Consider the following 17,276-nt stretch of genomic DNA (forward strand, 5'->3'; position numbering starts at 1 on the left):
AAATTATTGCTGCTGCCTGGGGAAAACGGTTTTGTGTTTGTTTGTTTTTCCCTCCCTGATGGGCACATCTCCATTATGCATGTATTCTTTTTGTCTAGGAGCAACCAATGGAGGTCCCCACACAGAAGTCACCTTACTGCCAATCTGGGGTTATAAAGATGTGGCAGTTGGTTCTTCCTTCATAGGAACATCAAGTGCTTTTTCATGGCCCTACCTCTCATAATGATGAGAACCCAAAACCTGGTAATTAAAAAAAAAAAAAGAATAAATCTCACAAACAAACATCCAGAGTTGGGGCAGGGTGGTGGGGATGGAATCCTTTTGTGCAAATTGAGAGCATGGGCAATACCCTGCTTCACCCTGCTCATCCACGTGGGCCGTATCCCACCCATGTTGTTCAGATGCTTTCCTTTACGGTCAGTCAGATGAGCTAAATGCTTTTGTTGAGCTCATGTTGGTGCCTTCTGGTATTTAATAGACAAAACTGATGTTTTATTCAGTAGGAGCTTCCATGAAGCAATGCTTGGAAGCACCTGCCTCTCTCCATTGACTTAGAATCATGGAATCATAGAATGTTTTGGGTTGGAAAGAACCTTTAAAGGCCATCTGGTCCAGCTCCCCTGCAATGAACAGGGACACCCACAGCTCCATCACGTTCTCAGAGCCTGGTGACCATGAATGTCTCCAGGGACGGGGCACCCACTACCTCTCTTGTCAATATGCACCACTGCCTCACCACTCTTATCATAGAAAAAGGCATCTTTGTTCAAACCCCAGCACTGGCTCTGATAACTGGCATTTGTTTTCCAAGGCTGCTACCCATAGCAGCCTTGGAATTATAGGCTGCTTGAACCATAACAACCTTTTTCTTGCTGAGGAACTTCCTATGTATCCAGGAACAGAAGATGTTGCAAAACAAATGAAGCTTGGATTGCCCCCTGGCATTATTCCTGATATTTAAAAAGCCAAACCAGTTTCCCATTGGTTTCATTAGCCTTTCTATCCTGGCATTTAAACAGAAATGGAATTGGCATGCTCAGTATCTGCAGATGCTTCCTATGATGTTCTCAGGGGCTTCTCTGAAGGGCCGGATGCCCAGAGCTCTGTGTCCAAAGCTCCAGGACTCCTCTGAGCTGCTGAAAGGCATTTTGATATTGCAATTGCAGATTATCATTCAGGAGTGAAGGATATTTGGGTCCTGAGAGTGTGGCTGAGCAAGGTCACTGTGAGCCTCAGGACTAATGCTTCTTGGAGTCATTTGTATCTTAAGCCATAATGATATTTCAGTGCTTAATTCTCTCAGATAACCAGTGAGATTTGGGTACCAAAGTCCTGGGTCTGTACACTGCTTATACAGATGCCTCAAGCAGTGTCTCAGAGCATCCCACAGTGGGGAGGTGACACATCCATCTGTGTCACTTCATCCATGGCAGTGGTTTCCTGGCCCTCGTGACCTAAGCAATGGGTTTGACATCCCCTCTCTTCTTGGTTTCAGGCATGGAAGAAGCGCTGGTTTGTCCTGCGCAGCGGTCGGATGAGCGGCGACCCCGATGTCCTGGAGTACTACAAAAATGACCATTCCAAGAAACCCTTGCGTGTGATCAACCTCAATTTCTGCGAGCAAGTGGACGCAGGACTGACCTTCAACAAGAAGGAGCTGCAAGACAGCTACATCTTTGACATCAAGACCAGTGACAGGACCTTCTACCTGGTGGCTGAGACTGAGGACGACATGAATAAGTGGGTTCGCAGCATCTGCCAGATCTGTGGTTTCAACCAGTCCGAGGAGAACACAGGTACCGTGAGAGACAGGTCCTCAACCAAAGCACGCCCCGTCCCATTCTCTCAGCAAGTCTCGAATCCTCCTTCAGCCTATGGGAGGAAGATGCTGCCCTGTGCGGTGCTAGAGGGGCTGGAGTAATCTCTGCATGATTTCACTTGTATTTCCCACCTTTGATATCTAAAGCAGAGCAAGTTTTTCCCCTGCAAGCTATCTATCTCATTCACTTTTTCCCTATGACAGTAGCCCTCTGAGCATCTTGTAAGAAGTTGATGGGGTTTGGGATGGCTTTTAGCTGCAACCTTTGTTTCCATCTGTCGCCACATTCCCCTTGAAAGTCATGGGAGTCAGCAGTGAAAATTCCCTTTGTTCAGCAGTTTCAGTCCCCCAGTGGAGAGCTTTCATGGGACTGCAGGACCATATCCCTCCTCCTGCTTTTTCTGTCCCTACCACCAGCATTGTACAGTGTTATGGATGTACATGTCCTCCCAATCTCCATCCCTATTTCCTCCTGAGAAAGGCTTGGATGGGAGGATGTAGATATGGGGTAGTCTCCTGGAGCGCCACAACCTACTCCATCATTTTCCACCACCCAAACCCAGCTGTGCTTTGGCAAGCTGCTGTAATCGGTGCCATCAAGCCACCTCCACATCCCCAGCATGGCCTAGGGACTTTCACACCCACTTCACCAAGCCTGGCCCTCAAAATGGTGCCACTAGCATCCAGCCCTCCAGGGGCTCCACAGCTTGCTTAGAGGCACTGGGAGAGGTCACATCCAGCACAAAGTGGAGCTGAGTGCCTGGGGTGCAGCATTGTGGTCTCGATGTTCCTGCTATCAGCTGTGGGCATCTTATCTTCACTGTGGTTTTATCTCATCCAGGCCTTTATCTCATCCATGCCTTCACCTCATTGTGGCTTTCTCTGAGGACCAGCCATAGGTTGGAGGAGCTCAGCTGGAGCTGTAAAACCAGCCCAGCATGTGCTGCCAAAGGATGTGGCCGCAAGATGCTGTTGGTGGCATGCTGAGTCCTTTCAAACCTCCTTATGGCACACACAATAAACCCTCTCTGTGCATTACTGTTCTATCTCATCCCCAAAGGATCTTCAAAAATCAGCCTCAGAAAGCACCTAACCAAAGGGGACTTGGGCTCCATGCTCTGCATTTATGTAGCAAGCTCCTCTTAGCAACGTCCAGCTTGAGTCTGTTTTGGTCCAGTGCAGAGCAGCTGCAATCTGCGTGAGCTGAAACCCTGCCAAGATCTCGTCAGGCAGGACAGCAAACAAAGCATCACAACAGCACGCGTGCAATCTTCCCCTACTGACGCATTAAACGGGATGTCACCTTGGCAATGGGTGTACAAGTGGCAGAAAGGATCCTCGATAACACCATGAGCGTAATCTGGCAGTGAAAGGTCAGGCTAAATAAATTGCATCCCGTTGTGATGTCAGTGACGCGGCCCATTGAGAGCTGTTTGGTGGCTGGGTTTTCCATTTTCATCATATTGCAGAATCCTATGAGTTGGAAGGGACCTTCAACAAATGCCATCTGGACCAACTCCCCTGCAATGCACAGGGACACCCACAGCTCCATCAAAGCCCATCCAGCCTCACCATGGATGTCCTGACCAGGGATGAGGCACCATCACCTACCTCTCTGGGCAGCCTGTGCTAGTGCTTCCTTACCCTTAGGGTAAAAGATCTTCCTTACGTCCAATCTAAATCTCCTTTCTTTTAGTTTTGATTTAGGTGTGCATATGCAGCTGGGGGAACTTGTTTTCTTCCCATTTAGTAAAACGAGCTTCCATGTGGGGACAGTGGGATCAATACTGGGCTTCGCTGAAATATAAACCTGAGCATCAAAAGGAAAAACAATCTCGTGCCTTCAAGTGCATCTGTCCCGAAGGGAACATAGGATTTTTCAGGCAGCAGAGATGCAAGCGCTGTTCCCCACAGGACCACTGAGTGACATCAGCAAAGGAGAAACAAAACTCCTTATTTGTAACTAAATCACAGCTTGTTAGTGCTGGAGGGAAAGTACCCACTTGAAACAGTACCGGGCTGCCAAAGAGTGATTTTCTGAGTCAGCTGTGAAAAAGCCTGCGACGGGAATGCAGCAGATGTGGCCAGATGCTATGGAAAGAGGGAGCATGAATTATGCAGGGCTGGTGCTTTGCTTTGGTGTTTGCAGCAATGGTGACCTCTGCAAGGCACCTTTCATTCACCGTCCCTGATAAGCAATGTGAAAACACCATTTTTGTGGCTGTCACAGAGTGGCTGAGGCTGGAGGCACCTCAGGGTCCTTCCAGGCCATCCCTGCCTCAGAGCAGCGTGTCCAGGGCTTCTGGAGCTCCCCCAGGGGCAGCCCCCAGCCTCCCTCTACACTGTGGCCTGATGTCCTGAGGGACCTCCTGGACTCCAGGCTCTGCCAGTGACCTCTGGACCTCACTGATCACCTCACTGCAGCATGGTGTTAAAAGTCAGTAACTGGATGCGCAAAAAGCAGCAGGAAAAGCTAAACATCATAGACAGCAGCAGCTCCATGCTAATTGTAGCAATTAATTACCTTCCCCCAATTCTCCCAGCAGTCAGGCAGCATGGTGTAATGAGATCAGAAACCATTGGTGAAGCTCCCGTGCACATCCTTCTGCTTTTTCTCATTCCTGGGAGATGCAAGGTGCTCACTGCATTATGCCAACCCCACAGCCTGGATCTGGATCTGGCCCCAGAGCCAGGTGGTTCCTGGCTGGGTTCATAGAATGGTTTGAGTTGGAAGGGATCTTTAAAGGCCATCTGGTCCAACTCACCTGCAAAGAATAGGGATGCCCACAGCTCCATCAGTTCTCAGAGCCCATCCAGCCTGACCTAAGGTGTGTGCAGGGATGCAGCACCTCCACCCCTCTGGGTAATCTGTGCCAGTGCCTCCCACTCAGTGTAAAATCTTCCTAACATCCAGTCTAAGTTTCCCCTCTTTTTGTATGAAACCATTTCCCCTTGTCCTATCACAACAGACTCTACTAAAGAGTCCCCTTCTTTCTTACAGCCCCCATTCAGACACTGAAAGGATGTTATCAGGTCTCTTTTCAGCCAGGAGAGCACTTCATCACCAGAAGAGGTGTTCACTTGGAGGGACACCCCATGCCACAGGGGACCTCCATTGCTTTTCAGCACAGCCAGTGAGGAAATGAAACCCAAAAGAGGCTACAGGCAGCAAGGTTGGATGCATATTGCCTTGCAAGGATTGCAAGAAAAAAAGGCAAAACACCTTTGCAAGAAAACAAAGAAAAATAGTCCAAAGAGCCCTTTGTTGCTTCCTTCTACCGGCAGCTCAACAGGAGATGGTAAATTTTCTCTTGCTTGGTATTCACATTAGTCTGTCGTGTCCTGTCTAGACTAGGAGGCTCTGAGGATTAAGGCACGGATGGAGTTTAGCGTGGTGCTGCTGTCAATGACCGCCAGCTGTGCTCCACATCTGGCTCATCAAAAGGAGCTCGTTTCAGCCTCAGGGACTTGCACGACTGCCCCGGCATCACCGGTGTGCACTCTGTGCCCCAGCCTGGAAATAGCTGTGTAGCAGTGAGATTGTATTTACTAGAAGAGGGGAAATTAAATTAGATCTGAGGTGTTTACCCAGACGGAGCACAGCTCTTTGTTTCTGCTAACACCTATTTACTTAGCTAGCTAATTACTGCTTTGAACAAGAGGAGCCTTGCAAGGAGGGACACGGGTGTGACAGCTCTGCCTTTATTCCAAACTGTGATGCTTCCTCCATCTGGGGACAAAAGGCAAGAAGTCGCTGAGGTTTTGTTTGCTTTTATCAAGTTTTAATCCATTCTGGGTGGGAATGTGACTAGTTATGTCCCCTCAATGGATTGCAATGTGTATGTGCATAACACACCCAAGGTGCAGTACAGAAGAAGGCATCAGCTTTGCTCTGTTGACCCTCATTTGGGAGAATATTTCTCATTATCACACAGCTGTTGGGTTCCCAGGGCCCCTGTTCTGGGTGCTGTGCCCAGAGCCCAACTCCGTGGCCACGACGCTGTGTTTCCAACCATCTGCATTTTCCCTGCCCTAGTGGGCAGACAGCCATGTCTGTGCTGTGAACTGTATTTTCTCATACGTTTTGCTTGTCAGGGAAAAAAAAGAAGAGAAATATATATATCTATTATAACAATCCTTCTAAATGTATCTCATGTGCCTTTAACCCCTTCTGGAACCGATGCTTCAGCCAAAAACCTGATGTCTCCTATTTCTGATAGGGCTGAGAGATGCAGTAATGTGTGTAATTTATTTTCTCATGGACCAGTGAGCGTATCCATGCAGGGGACCTGTGCCCAGGTTACTTATTTCAGATGGGTTGGTACCTTCCTGTTTCTGCCCCTGTCTATCTCTTCTCCTTTTCTTCCACCATCGTATGTGAGATCTCTCTCTGGGCTTTGTCTCTTGAGCACCAAGCAAACCCTTGGTGGGTTTTCAAGCTCTATGAAAACCAATTTGCTGCCTGTATGCTAGAGGTTTTTCCCCACGCTGGAGGGAGGGAAGGCAGCAAGTATCTGTTTCGATCCGCTTTGCACAGTCGGTGTCTCAGCTCAGCCATGATGTCTCACCCCAATGCTCAAGGCTTCCCAAGTGCTCGTACTATGGCTTTGCCCTAATGAACAGCAACCCGATCACAGACAGGCCTTTCAGGCCACAGTGAAAAATCAAAGAGAAGGAGCAGTGATGCATTAGTGGATGAGTAAACGTCGCTGCCCTGAGCTGAAGGCTGAGGGTGAGTAGAGCGTGGGAAAGGGCCGGCGCTGGCTCCTGCCCATGGGCTGTGCTTGGCAGCAGTGGCCTCTCCCACCCAGCCTGGGCACACGTCCCCAGCCAAAAGAGAGTCATCAAGTGCTTTTTTTTTTTTTTTTTTGCTTTTCTTTCTTTTTTCTTTTTAAATATCATCTGGGACTTCATTTCTTTTATTTCTTCTGTATGAATTCAACCAGGTGCTCCCAGGGTCTGCCTCCTTCCTCGCTCCATCTCTGAAGCACGGCACTGATGTGTTTCATCCTGGCTGGGATCAATCCTCTGTGCTCCCCAGGCTTTTACCATCTCACAAAAAGCCAGCCAGGGCCCAACATTAATGTTTAATGGGGAGCTGAGTGTCTCTGCCTGCGGAGGCTGCAGGGCTGATGGTTTCCCAGCTGGGAAGAGGGGACTCTCCTTCCTCTTTTAACTCAGCTTTCTACCAACCCTGCATGCACGGGCTGCCTGCAATCTGTGCTTCTCAGCCCATGTACTGCTCTTGCTCCCTTCTCTCTTCTCCCTGCAAACTTCCTTGGTCCCAGGATCAAGCCAGCAATGCCTCTCACTCTGCTGATCCCTTGCAGCCTGGTTTATGTGTTTGTTGAGGTGAATGGCTAAAACATAAAACACCACACAGAGATACCCCCCAGAATTCTGTCCAGCAGACAGGAGCTGCCCAAAAGCTCAACAAAGAGGCTGCAGATAAAACCAGAGATAACATAGATTAGTGTGCCACCCACCACCCAAAACTACTACCAGATCGCTGGTGTTCACTATCCTTGCATGTGAGATCAGGGTACTAGGGAGCCTAAGCAAAGCAACAACCCCAGGGCAGCCCCCACTTTCCACTGTCTCCACTTCTGTTGTGGCCAGGAGGAATGAAACCAAAGGGGAAACACTAATGACCAGGTACTTCCTTGCTATTGTGCCCGGCACACGCCTGCTTCCTTCCCTGCTCGCACCCTAGATGAACGGTGAGCTGTGCTGGGAAGCATGCTGATGGCTGAGGAATGGGGGCAAGGAGGGAGGTGTGGGCATGTCCTTGAATCCCTGAAAGCACCAAAGCCCAGTGTGCTGTATTTTGGGATCTGCACCTTTGATGAGTCCTACACCCTCCAGCTGGGTCAGGGCTTAATGCTTAAGCTCGTTTCAACTCAAGTTGATTGGCCACGGATTCATCTTAATAACCAGGTCATAGCTGACCATCATCTCACCTAGAGGCCAATCTGTCTCCCAGCAGACAGCACAGTGCTCTGTGGCAAGAGATGAGCAAGATTATCATGGAATCATAGAATCATTAAGGTTGGAAAAGGCCACTAAGATCATCTTGTCCAACCATCAACCCATCCCCCAAGAGGCAGACCTGTATTAATTCCCTCCATGTACTAACTCTTCCTCAGTGTTCCCATCAGTGCTTTCTGTGCTCAGCATCATGGAGCTCTTCTTCTTAAAACACAGTGATTCACATCTAGACCCACTGGTTGCACATCTTAGGGATGTTTGGATCAGTCCCACTTGTACTTCTCTAAGGTGTGAAGATTTCCTAACAAAGGAAACCTCTGTGGCTGCAGATTTACCTTGGGAGAATAAGTGCAGATGTCACATCTCAGCCTTGATCAAGACCCAATCCAGTCTAGGTATTATGGATATGGAGACCCAGAGGTTTGAACTTAATTTGTTCCAAGCTGATGATTGAGCACCATGTGCATGTGAATGCCTCCGTGTATGAGTCCCGGTCGGTCCCTTAATCATACTGCCTCTTTAAATTTGCTCCAAACTTCCCTGACCCTGGCTTTCCTGAGCTGAAAACAGCAAGTTATTTTAAGATCCGACACTGTTCAGCTTTTATTTCAGTGTAAACAATACCAGAGATGGAGTGGTCTTGGCACAAAGGAGCAGCTTGAGAGCAGTTAAGTGCCTGCTGGCTTTCCCTCCTCCTTTTTCCCTCTTTCCCTTTGGAGATGTGCTAGTTCAGGTGCTAACGAGTCTGCTAAAGAGCAGACAGCCACTGACAACCAAGGAATTTGCTTCCTAGAAGAAAGAAGCAGGGAGACTGTTGCTGATCCCTACCAGCCTATTGAGGGCTCCTTGCTGTGATTCGCCTCTTGTTTTGGCTCTCCACCAGAACCAGTGCTGCTGTCAGTGAGACTGGTGGTTGAAATAGGCTCACTTTTGGGGAGAAGGTGGAAAAAGTCTGAAACTGGGTTAATCATTTGTGCCCTAAAAGTGCCTGTTTCTTTCCCGTGGCTCTCCAGGAAACCAGCACTGCTGAGCGCAGGTGGAGACTTCACCTTGTGACTCCTAAAGTGATGCTGAGATGAATCTAATCCATCTCAGAGCTGCTGCCAAGACCTTTGAGATGTTTGACTTTTCAGGTTGTTTCATCTGACATCCTTTTATTTACACTGAATGAGGATCAGCCCCTACTGTTAGGGTAGAAGTGATACTGGGGGACATGATTTAGCAGTCATGTTAGTGATGGGTTGGCAGTTGAACTTGATGATCTTTGTGGTCTTTTCCAACCTTAATGGTGCTATGATTCTATTCTTCTACACCTTACTTTGCTTGCTGTATCCAGTTCTTCACTGTGGGACAGCTACCTGTCTCACCTCTGCCAAAGATGAATACAGAGATGGAGGTGTGGGGCTTTTGGGGATAATCCTGCCCTTTCCTGGCCGAAGTCCCACTGCATTCACTGAGCTGAGGCTGGGATTTAAGTTGGGAGGGGAGGAAGAAATGTAAATTTCAAGAGCTGGGAGGGGTTTATTATTATTAGAGCAAAAAATCACCCAGCTTTTCCAGCACAGGTTTCCAGCAGATGTTGGCAAACTGTATTCACATCTCTCGGTCCTGCCCAGGACTCACTTCTGGACCAGATACTCTGAATCAGAAAACCACCTGAAATAATTCTTCATTTTCTAATTGGCTTTTATCGCTACAAGCCCTGCAAGCATCAGGTCAGCCCCATTAGTTTAATGGGCACAGAGGAATTTTTAGAATGACTTACTGACCGTGGAAAAAAAATAAATGTGTGCAGCAGACGGTATCAGCATCAGATCAAAAAAGCAAAATCATGCAGGGCCTTTGAAAAGAAAAACAGCTGATGGGCTTGGAGCAAAGCGACCAATGAAGCGGTACTGTCTGAGTGTAGCAGAGGGAGGGAGGGAGGCATTTTGGGTGTCAGCCAGCTGGGAGGAAGGACGCAGCCAGTTTTGCCTGTATTAGTATTTCCCAGAAGAGCCCTGGGCTGTGTAGTGTTGGGATTTGCTATATTGCACCCGATCTTCAGAGCTCCAGGGCATCGAAATGAGACATAGATCTGCAAGTGATGCTCCATGCGTGGGACTCAGCCCAGAAAGTGTGATGGAGGCAGGACTCCAAACCTGTGTGCGAGCAAGCTGGAGGTTGAGAGAGAAAACGACAGTGACCTGAGTCAGATAATTTAGGGCTGACATGCCTCCCTTTTGCTTTTCCCCTTATGTTCCATGACTTCCTTTTCACTTCCCCCCATATATTCCATGTTGTGCCCCCAAATCATTTAACACGGGCCTTGCTTTTATACCTCCTGAGCACTGCTTTGTGAAGCAGGCTCTGAAAGCTGGGATAGATTTAAGCTCTCATTTTGCAGACTCAAACGCCTGTTTGCTTACTGGTTTGTCTCGCTTTACATTTCCAATTAAAACGAAGCTTTCTAAAGCCTATAAAACCTCCAAGAGAAAATGGTAGTGGAGCAGGAAGGAGCCTTGAAGCTGTCGATTACTATGAACTTTCCATGACACCACTCGGCGTTCGTTTCCAGACTGATTTTTATTTATGAATGCGGTAGCATTTATTACTGATTTTATCTGCAAAGATAACACTACTTCCCTAGATGTTTTCTATGCTTTGGTTATAATTATTGCCTGCTTCTCAAACGTACTTCTGCGTTATTTAGTGTGGTACAATGTCAGAGCTGCAATGGCAGCAATTTATTACCGGGACTCTGGGGTTACACCTGGTCTGGGGAACACATACAGATTCCTATGTTGCTTTTGAAAGTAAACTGGAGTTGAGTGACTCTCTGCACTTGCTATTTTTTCCATACCTGACAACAGATCCCCTTTTTTAAAGCATTGGGCAGCCGTCAGGTGTGCACTCAGGCACTTGCAACTTCATTGCATGTAAAAGTGCAGTGAATGGTCACTGCCCCCCCAGTGGCTCCATCCTCACCTTCATCCTCTGGCAGGTCACGCGTTCTGCTGAGTACCTCTTTGTCTGACATTGGGATCTATGCAAACCATTCCCTCAACCTTGCGTATACTTTGCACAGGCTCAACCTTGATGTAAAGCGTTTATGATGGTAATTATTTTTGCTGGCTTGCCGTAACAGTTCAGATTGCACTCAAATGAGTCATGATGAAGTCTTTCAAATACCCACTTGAAATCCATAAAATCCACGCTGAGTCTTTTTGCCAGCTGATGGTTGCTTCAGTGATTAGTGTTAGAGTCAAAAGTTGGTCATGTGCCACCTTCCTATCTTCTAGAGGTTCATCTCAGAACAATTCTTGATGGAGAAGACTTTCTTTTAATATCTCAGTCCCAATACTTTGACTCCAATTGTTTTTACCCATCCCCAAACTTCATTCCATGTCTCTAAGAATGGGGCGTTGTGACTTGTGCTTTTGTGACTTGAAGCTCAGTCATTTACAAGTTCATTACTTTTCTTTGTTATTAACATCAACTCCTTCTGAAGGTTTGACATCCTGCTGGCTCTTTTGTGATGCTCCAGAAACTCAGTCCCACCATTTCCACTGCCTTCAAGAGGAACTCAGAATACAAACACGTGAATGCTTTGAATTTCTTTGATGTGTCAGAAGGACTATCCTATCCCATGTCTGTCTCCCATGTTTCTGTTCAGATAGGTCCATTATGTCCTTCCTGAGTTCTAGCCCTGGACAAACAGTGCTTCTTGCAGTAAAACACCCACCAGTGTGTCTTAGTAATGGGAACATGGGCTGCTAGAGGATGTCTCATAGTGCTGTGTGAAGGGAAGCCCAGTTCCGTGCTCATAGACCTGAATCATAGAATCATTAAGGTTGGAAAGACTACTAATCATACAGAATCACAGAATGACCCGGGCTGGAAGGGACCTCAAGGATCATGAATCTCCAACTGCCCCACCACAGGCAGGGCCACCAACCTTCACATATAGTACTAGACCAGGCTGCCAAGGGCCCCATCCAACCTGGCCTTGAACACCTTCAGGATGGGGCATCCACGGCCTCTCTGGGCAGTTGTTCCAGCACCTCACCACTCTCATAGTAAAGAACTTCCCCCTGACATCCAACCCAAATCTTCCCTCCATCAGCTTACAACCATTTCCCCTTGTCCTCCTACTATCTACCCTTGTTGTTGACTCCCCTCCTGTTTATAGGCTCCCTTTAGGTACTGAAAGGCTTTAATCAGGTCACCCCACAGCCTTCTTTTCTCCAGCCTGAACAACCATCAGCACATCACCACCACCATAGAGGGGTTCATTTTGCAGGTGGAGTGCCTTGAAGAATTAATACTTCCTTCAGTGCAAGCACATCCACAGCTACATTAGATAAAGTGTTTGCTTTAATAAGAGTTGTAAATGATGAAGTGAGGTATAAATCAGTTCTTCCTGCAGGTGCATTGCTGCATAATTGATTGCTGTGAAGTTCTCAGCATTCTCTGAAGAGTCTGGAGATGGAAAGCTGAGGCAGTCTGCTATGGTCTGCTCCTAGTAATTCCTGCATTCTTGTGGTCGCAGCCAAAATCCATTATATCATGGCTTGTTCCTCCCAGCATCTGCAGACAAAAACAGTTCCAATGAACTGCATATTTGTTGCCAAGCCTTATTTCACCTCATGGGTGAAGGACTCTAATAGGGATGGCGTATTACCCGTGGTGATAAGGATAAGAGGGAGATGAGGTACTGGATTTAACCCAGATCTGCTTCAACAGCCACCAATTTAGAATGTGGTTTTTACCAGAGGTGGTAAGAATTCACTGTGTTCCTTTTTCTTCTTAATTCATTTTCATCTCAGCGCCATGCATTGCCATTCTCAATTGAACTGGATTTAAAAAAAAATAAAAATAAATACAAAAAATAAAAGATTTTCACCCTGCACACAGCAGAGGTTGAAACTGGATGGTCTTTAAGGTCCCTTCCAATCCAAGCCTTTCTAAGACTCTGTAATCTGGAAAGTGCATAGCAATGGTTTTCAGTCAAAGCAGTCAAGAGGAATCCCCTCTTAAATCAAAACTCTTTGACCTTCTCCCCTTCCTTTAGAATTCACTTATATTCTCTACAGGTTTCTCATAATTTCTGGCTGCAGATGATGCCTTGTCAGGCTCCTATTTTGATGAAATGGCATGTTCCAGCTGGAGGATGTCAGAACATTTTCAACTGGCCCTAAGCCAAACACGAAGCATGAGAGACGCAACGGGCCTGAGCCAGTCTATGATTCTATGAGGGTTTGGGTCCAGGTGTTGGCACCATCTGCAGTGCGCACAAGGACGGTCACAGCCATAGAGGTGATAATGTAATCTGGCTTTTCTAGGTGTTAGGGACAGGCTCACAGCACTTTGTGAGCTGTGTTTGAATGAGAAAGAGGAAGGAGAGGAGCTGCTCAATAAGGAGAGTGCATGGGATGGTTCCCATCCCATAAGAGAACACCAGGGGAGTTTATTCCAGTGCTGAGATTCTGCAGGATGAGTCAGGAGATGAGACTGTCCATGTGGAAACGTTCATGCCCAGAAATAAGAATTGCAGGAGCACAACATAGAGATGAAGTGATGGTTACCAGAGTCCAGCGGGATGTTAAATGCAGCAGGATTCAGGAATCCAGCCACTCCTGCAACTCCTTTAACTATCCAAACTCCTGCTTGGGGTGGTCCCAAAGGGGACAGTTATGGGGATGATCCTAACCCAAAGGCACTTCTAGGAGAGGCTGCTGGCCATGTGCTTCTGAGCATGAATACTCCTCTAATGTATTGCTGCGCTGCTTTCAGCCCACGCCAGTACTTGCCTTTGGCACAAGCCCTGATCCCAGTCCCTGCCAAACCAGTACAGATGTTTTAACACCCACCGGAGCCCAGATAATTACTAACAGAGCAGGGAGACTGGTTGGAGCTGTTTTCTTTTCATTGCCTGAACTTTCAGTCATTCTCAAGCGAGACTTTTCTGACATTGCTTTCAAAGACATTTTTGTGGGCCACGTTGCTAATACTCATTTCATCAGGGGAATGCCAAAAAGCCCCAACCATAATGAGGATCCCACCATTTACATTATGGTGACCACAGAGTGAAACAAGTGCAGGGGAGACAGGTGGAGAAGCAGGGATAACATTTTTATGGGAAATGAACTGGTTTCTATTCAGTGGCTTTTTGGCCATAGCAAGGCAAAGCTTGGTTCATTTTCAAATGGATTTGGGGAGCGTTTTCAATAGGATAAAACATGGTGAGCGCTGATCAGAGGATGTGGCAGACTATCCCAGGCCTAGATCCTGGTGAGAGTCAGTGCTCACTTGTCAGCAGAGCAGATGGGAGAGGGAAGCCAGCAGTGAACATCTTCTTCCTGGTCTGTGCTTCTACAACCCTAAAATAGAGGAGGTTGGCCCATGACCAGGAGTTGTAGTGCCCTGGGCCGTTTGCAAACAGTCAGGTTGGAATTGGTTTATCATGAATGAAACCTCCTGTCAAATAAATCTCCCTGGGGCCATTTAGTAGACATCAATGGGAAGGAGGGACAAGAAAGACTTCCTGATCTTCATGGCTACACAGACTCCACATCTTCTCACTCTTTTTCCATCAGCACACTTTGAAGCCCTCCTGGAGAAGCAAGTTTTCTTTCCTGTACCATTCGCTATCCCAGCTGGTTGGGTGGTAGATCATAGAATCATTATGGTTGGAAAAGACCATTAAGATCAATTAGATGATGGACACAAGCCCACCAGCCATGGCTGGATCAAGCCATCTTCATGTCTACAAGCTTTGCTATGAGATTCCTCACTCACCACGTCCAGCCATGGAGATTTTCATCTGACATTTTGTTTCCAGTTGCTGTGGAGACCAATTTAAATGAAACTCTAGTATTTTGAAGGAGAATATGATTATAAGTCATTTGCGATGCAGGGTCTCATGTTAATAGCATTAGCATATTATTTGATTATGGCGATGTGTAGGGAATAAATTCTAAGTCCTTTTAGCCATCGTTACATATTAAAAGAAGAGGGAAGGAAAAACCTGCAGGTTTTATATGGTACTGAATCTTTTCTGTGTCTGAACTCACTATTTCTGCATGCATAAAGCTTTGGGGGTCACAGGCATTTGTAACCTGATGGCAGTGAGAGTCACTCCCCAGAAGAGATCGTTTCTTTCTCTGCCTTCACTGAGCATTAATAGACTGCATAATGGGCAGGATTCTCATTATTAATGATGGATAGAGGGTTTTAGGATGTTTTTTTAAGCAGTGTGACTTTTGCTGGAGTACCGGTGTTGCAGGGTCCCTTGGTGTTGTGCAAGGTGCAGTCCTCCCAGCGCATGCAGAGATTTTACTCTTTGTTTTTTGCTCCCAGTTCATCTTAAAGATGGATTTGCCTTCAGGACCTGTTCAGATGGTTCTGATGTGTGTACAGGGTAAGTCAGCAGTCTTTAAATGAGAAAAAGGTCGTGCAACAGCTCTGAAAATTGCTTGTTCTGAGAGCTAAGGTGACATCTCTGAGAAAGGAAGTCCTGGGTCTTCCACAGTGAATTCCAGGGAGAGCAACTGGACAACCAAGAGCTGAACTTCTAGCAGGAAAAAAAAGAACCAAGGAAAAAATGTGTGTTATTTTTGAGTCTCTATCCCTACAGACACAGGGGCTTTCAGGGATGGAGTGTCCCCTGCTCACACTGACCCCGTGCTCTGGTTCAGGGACGCTGTGTTGCAGCTGTGCAGGTGAATGACTCTGGGGGTCTCCTCTTTTTGATGTGGTTGATGTTCCCTGGGCTGGGAGCTCCCGAAGCCATGGAAGAAATCTGGAGCTGTACCACATTCCCACACCCATCGTCTCTCCTACACCTTGTGCTGTGTCCATCATTTTAACCCAGAAACACCACCTGGGAAGCAAAGATAACATTAGCCCTTGTTGCAAGGAAGAAAAGTAAGCCCAAACTCTTGCATTTTGGCCCCGCTCATGGATGTGAATGTAGCTAGGGAATAAAAGGGAGGAGAAATTTAGGGATCCCCTTTCTTTTCCCATTGCTGCTTTGCTCAGCGATCACAAAACAGATCTTTAACAGCACTGCTGTTTTATTGACTCTCCAGCAAACCAGGAGTTGTAATGTTTCTCCCCCAAGGTAAGGAGAGAGAAAAATAAATTACTTCTGTAAAGAGCCAGGAATGGCAGTTCTTCTATAATACAAAGTGCAAATATTTGGGCCTCTTGTGTGCTCCCTTGAATAGAAATGGCACTAAATCATGCATAAGTAAAGCAGGTTCATATTTCCCCCAAACAGAAGTTTTTCTCTGCTCTCCTGGAGCATTAAAGACCTGCGCTGCAGTCTCCATAAAAAGGGCTATAAAATTTCAAGCAGGCCATTAGGCAGCTGGAGGAAACCCTGGCTGGGATTGGGCTGGGTTTCCATTCTTGAGAAGTGAGAAGTGCAAGCAAGGAGAGTCATCTGCATTCTACTCAGTAGGCAGGGCATGAAGAAATTTGTTCAACACTGGAAAGCCTGAGCCCTTCACTTTTTCTGCAGGCTTGGAGTGAAGGCTCCTGGGGTCCAACATGGAGCAGTACAGAGCCTTACCCCTGGGGACAAACAGCCCCAGCACCAAACTGGGCACCCAAGTAGGGGCAGCTCTGCAGGAATGGGCCTGGGGCTCCTGGTGGGCAGAGAGGGGCTGGGGGCTGCCCCTGGGGGTTCTCCAGAAGCCCTGCATGTGGTGCTGGGCACCTTGCACTGAGTGTCCTGCTGGGGCAGGGCTGGGACCCTGAGGTGCCTCCAGCCTCAGCCAGCTGACGATGCTGTGATGCTTCTCCTGAGACTGTGTTGTACGCAGTTATAACTGAGCACCCTTACCCTTTCCCCTCCATTCCAGCCTTTTTTCTTGTTTTCTCTTCATCCCTCATCAGCTTGTTTTTGCAGTGGCAGAGGTGATGATTCCTGAAAGGTCAGAGGCATGAATGGAGCCAACCCCATCCCACTCTGCTGCCTGGTGCTGTCCTTCCTCCCTGCCTTTAGGTCATTGTCCCCCCATGAGGCTCTCAGATAAGGCTGCCCCAGGTGGGATGCTGAAGGTCACACATAAATCAGAGCTTCAAGGCGCCCACGTTTGCCTGCTGTTATCTCCAGCACCAAAGCACTTCTACCAAAAATAAACAGCAGCATGGGGAGCCCTCCAAATATTGACACAAAAGGATTTGCTCTTTAAAGGGTGTCTGCTCTATGCAGGGTGTGCTGATACGATGCAGAACCAGGTCGGTGCTGCCAAGGGTGTTCCCCAGGGTTCTGGGAGACTGTGGACTCTCAGTGACAAACATCACTGTTTTTGACACAGCCTCTCTCCCTCCTGCCCCTTTGTCCTTCAGCGAATTGATTTCTGTTCTGATAGCTAAGATATATAATGCTTTAGAGTCAGGATGATCTGACTTGCCTCCTTTTCCTCTCTTTCTCTCACCAGCAGTGGGATACATTCCCCTTGTTCCCATGCCCCTGAAA

The 17,276-nt window shown here is 47.4% G+C and overlaps 1 protein-coding gene across 4 annotated transcripts in view; it reads left to right on the forward strand.

Moving 5' to 3' along the window:
* Positions 1 to 17,276, forward strand: part of GAB2 (GRB2 associated binding protein 2) — an 82,889-nt gene that overhangs the window by 44,099 nt on the left and 21,514 nt on the right. For all 4 annotated transcript variants that reach the window (XR_001552827.2, XM_015852451.2, XM_032442275.2 and 1 more), the window contains exon 2: positions 1,496 to 1,796. Coding sequence is in view for 3 of the 4 variants with exons in the window: in XM_015852451.2 (XP_015707937.2) it covers positions 1,496 to 1,796 (301 nt within the window). In the remaining variant the exon portion in view is untranslated. The remainder of the gene's footprint in view (positions 1 to 1,495; positions 1,797 to 17,276) is intronic.

Source organism: Coturnix japonica, chromosome 1, assembly GCF_054131305.1.
Source record: "Coturnix japonica strain WE chromosome 1, WE-NBRP24, whole genome shotgun sequence".
Classification (NCBI taxonomy): Eukaryota; Metazoa; Chordata; class Aves; order Galliformes; family Phasianidae; genus Coturnix; species Coturnix japonica.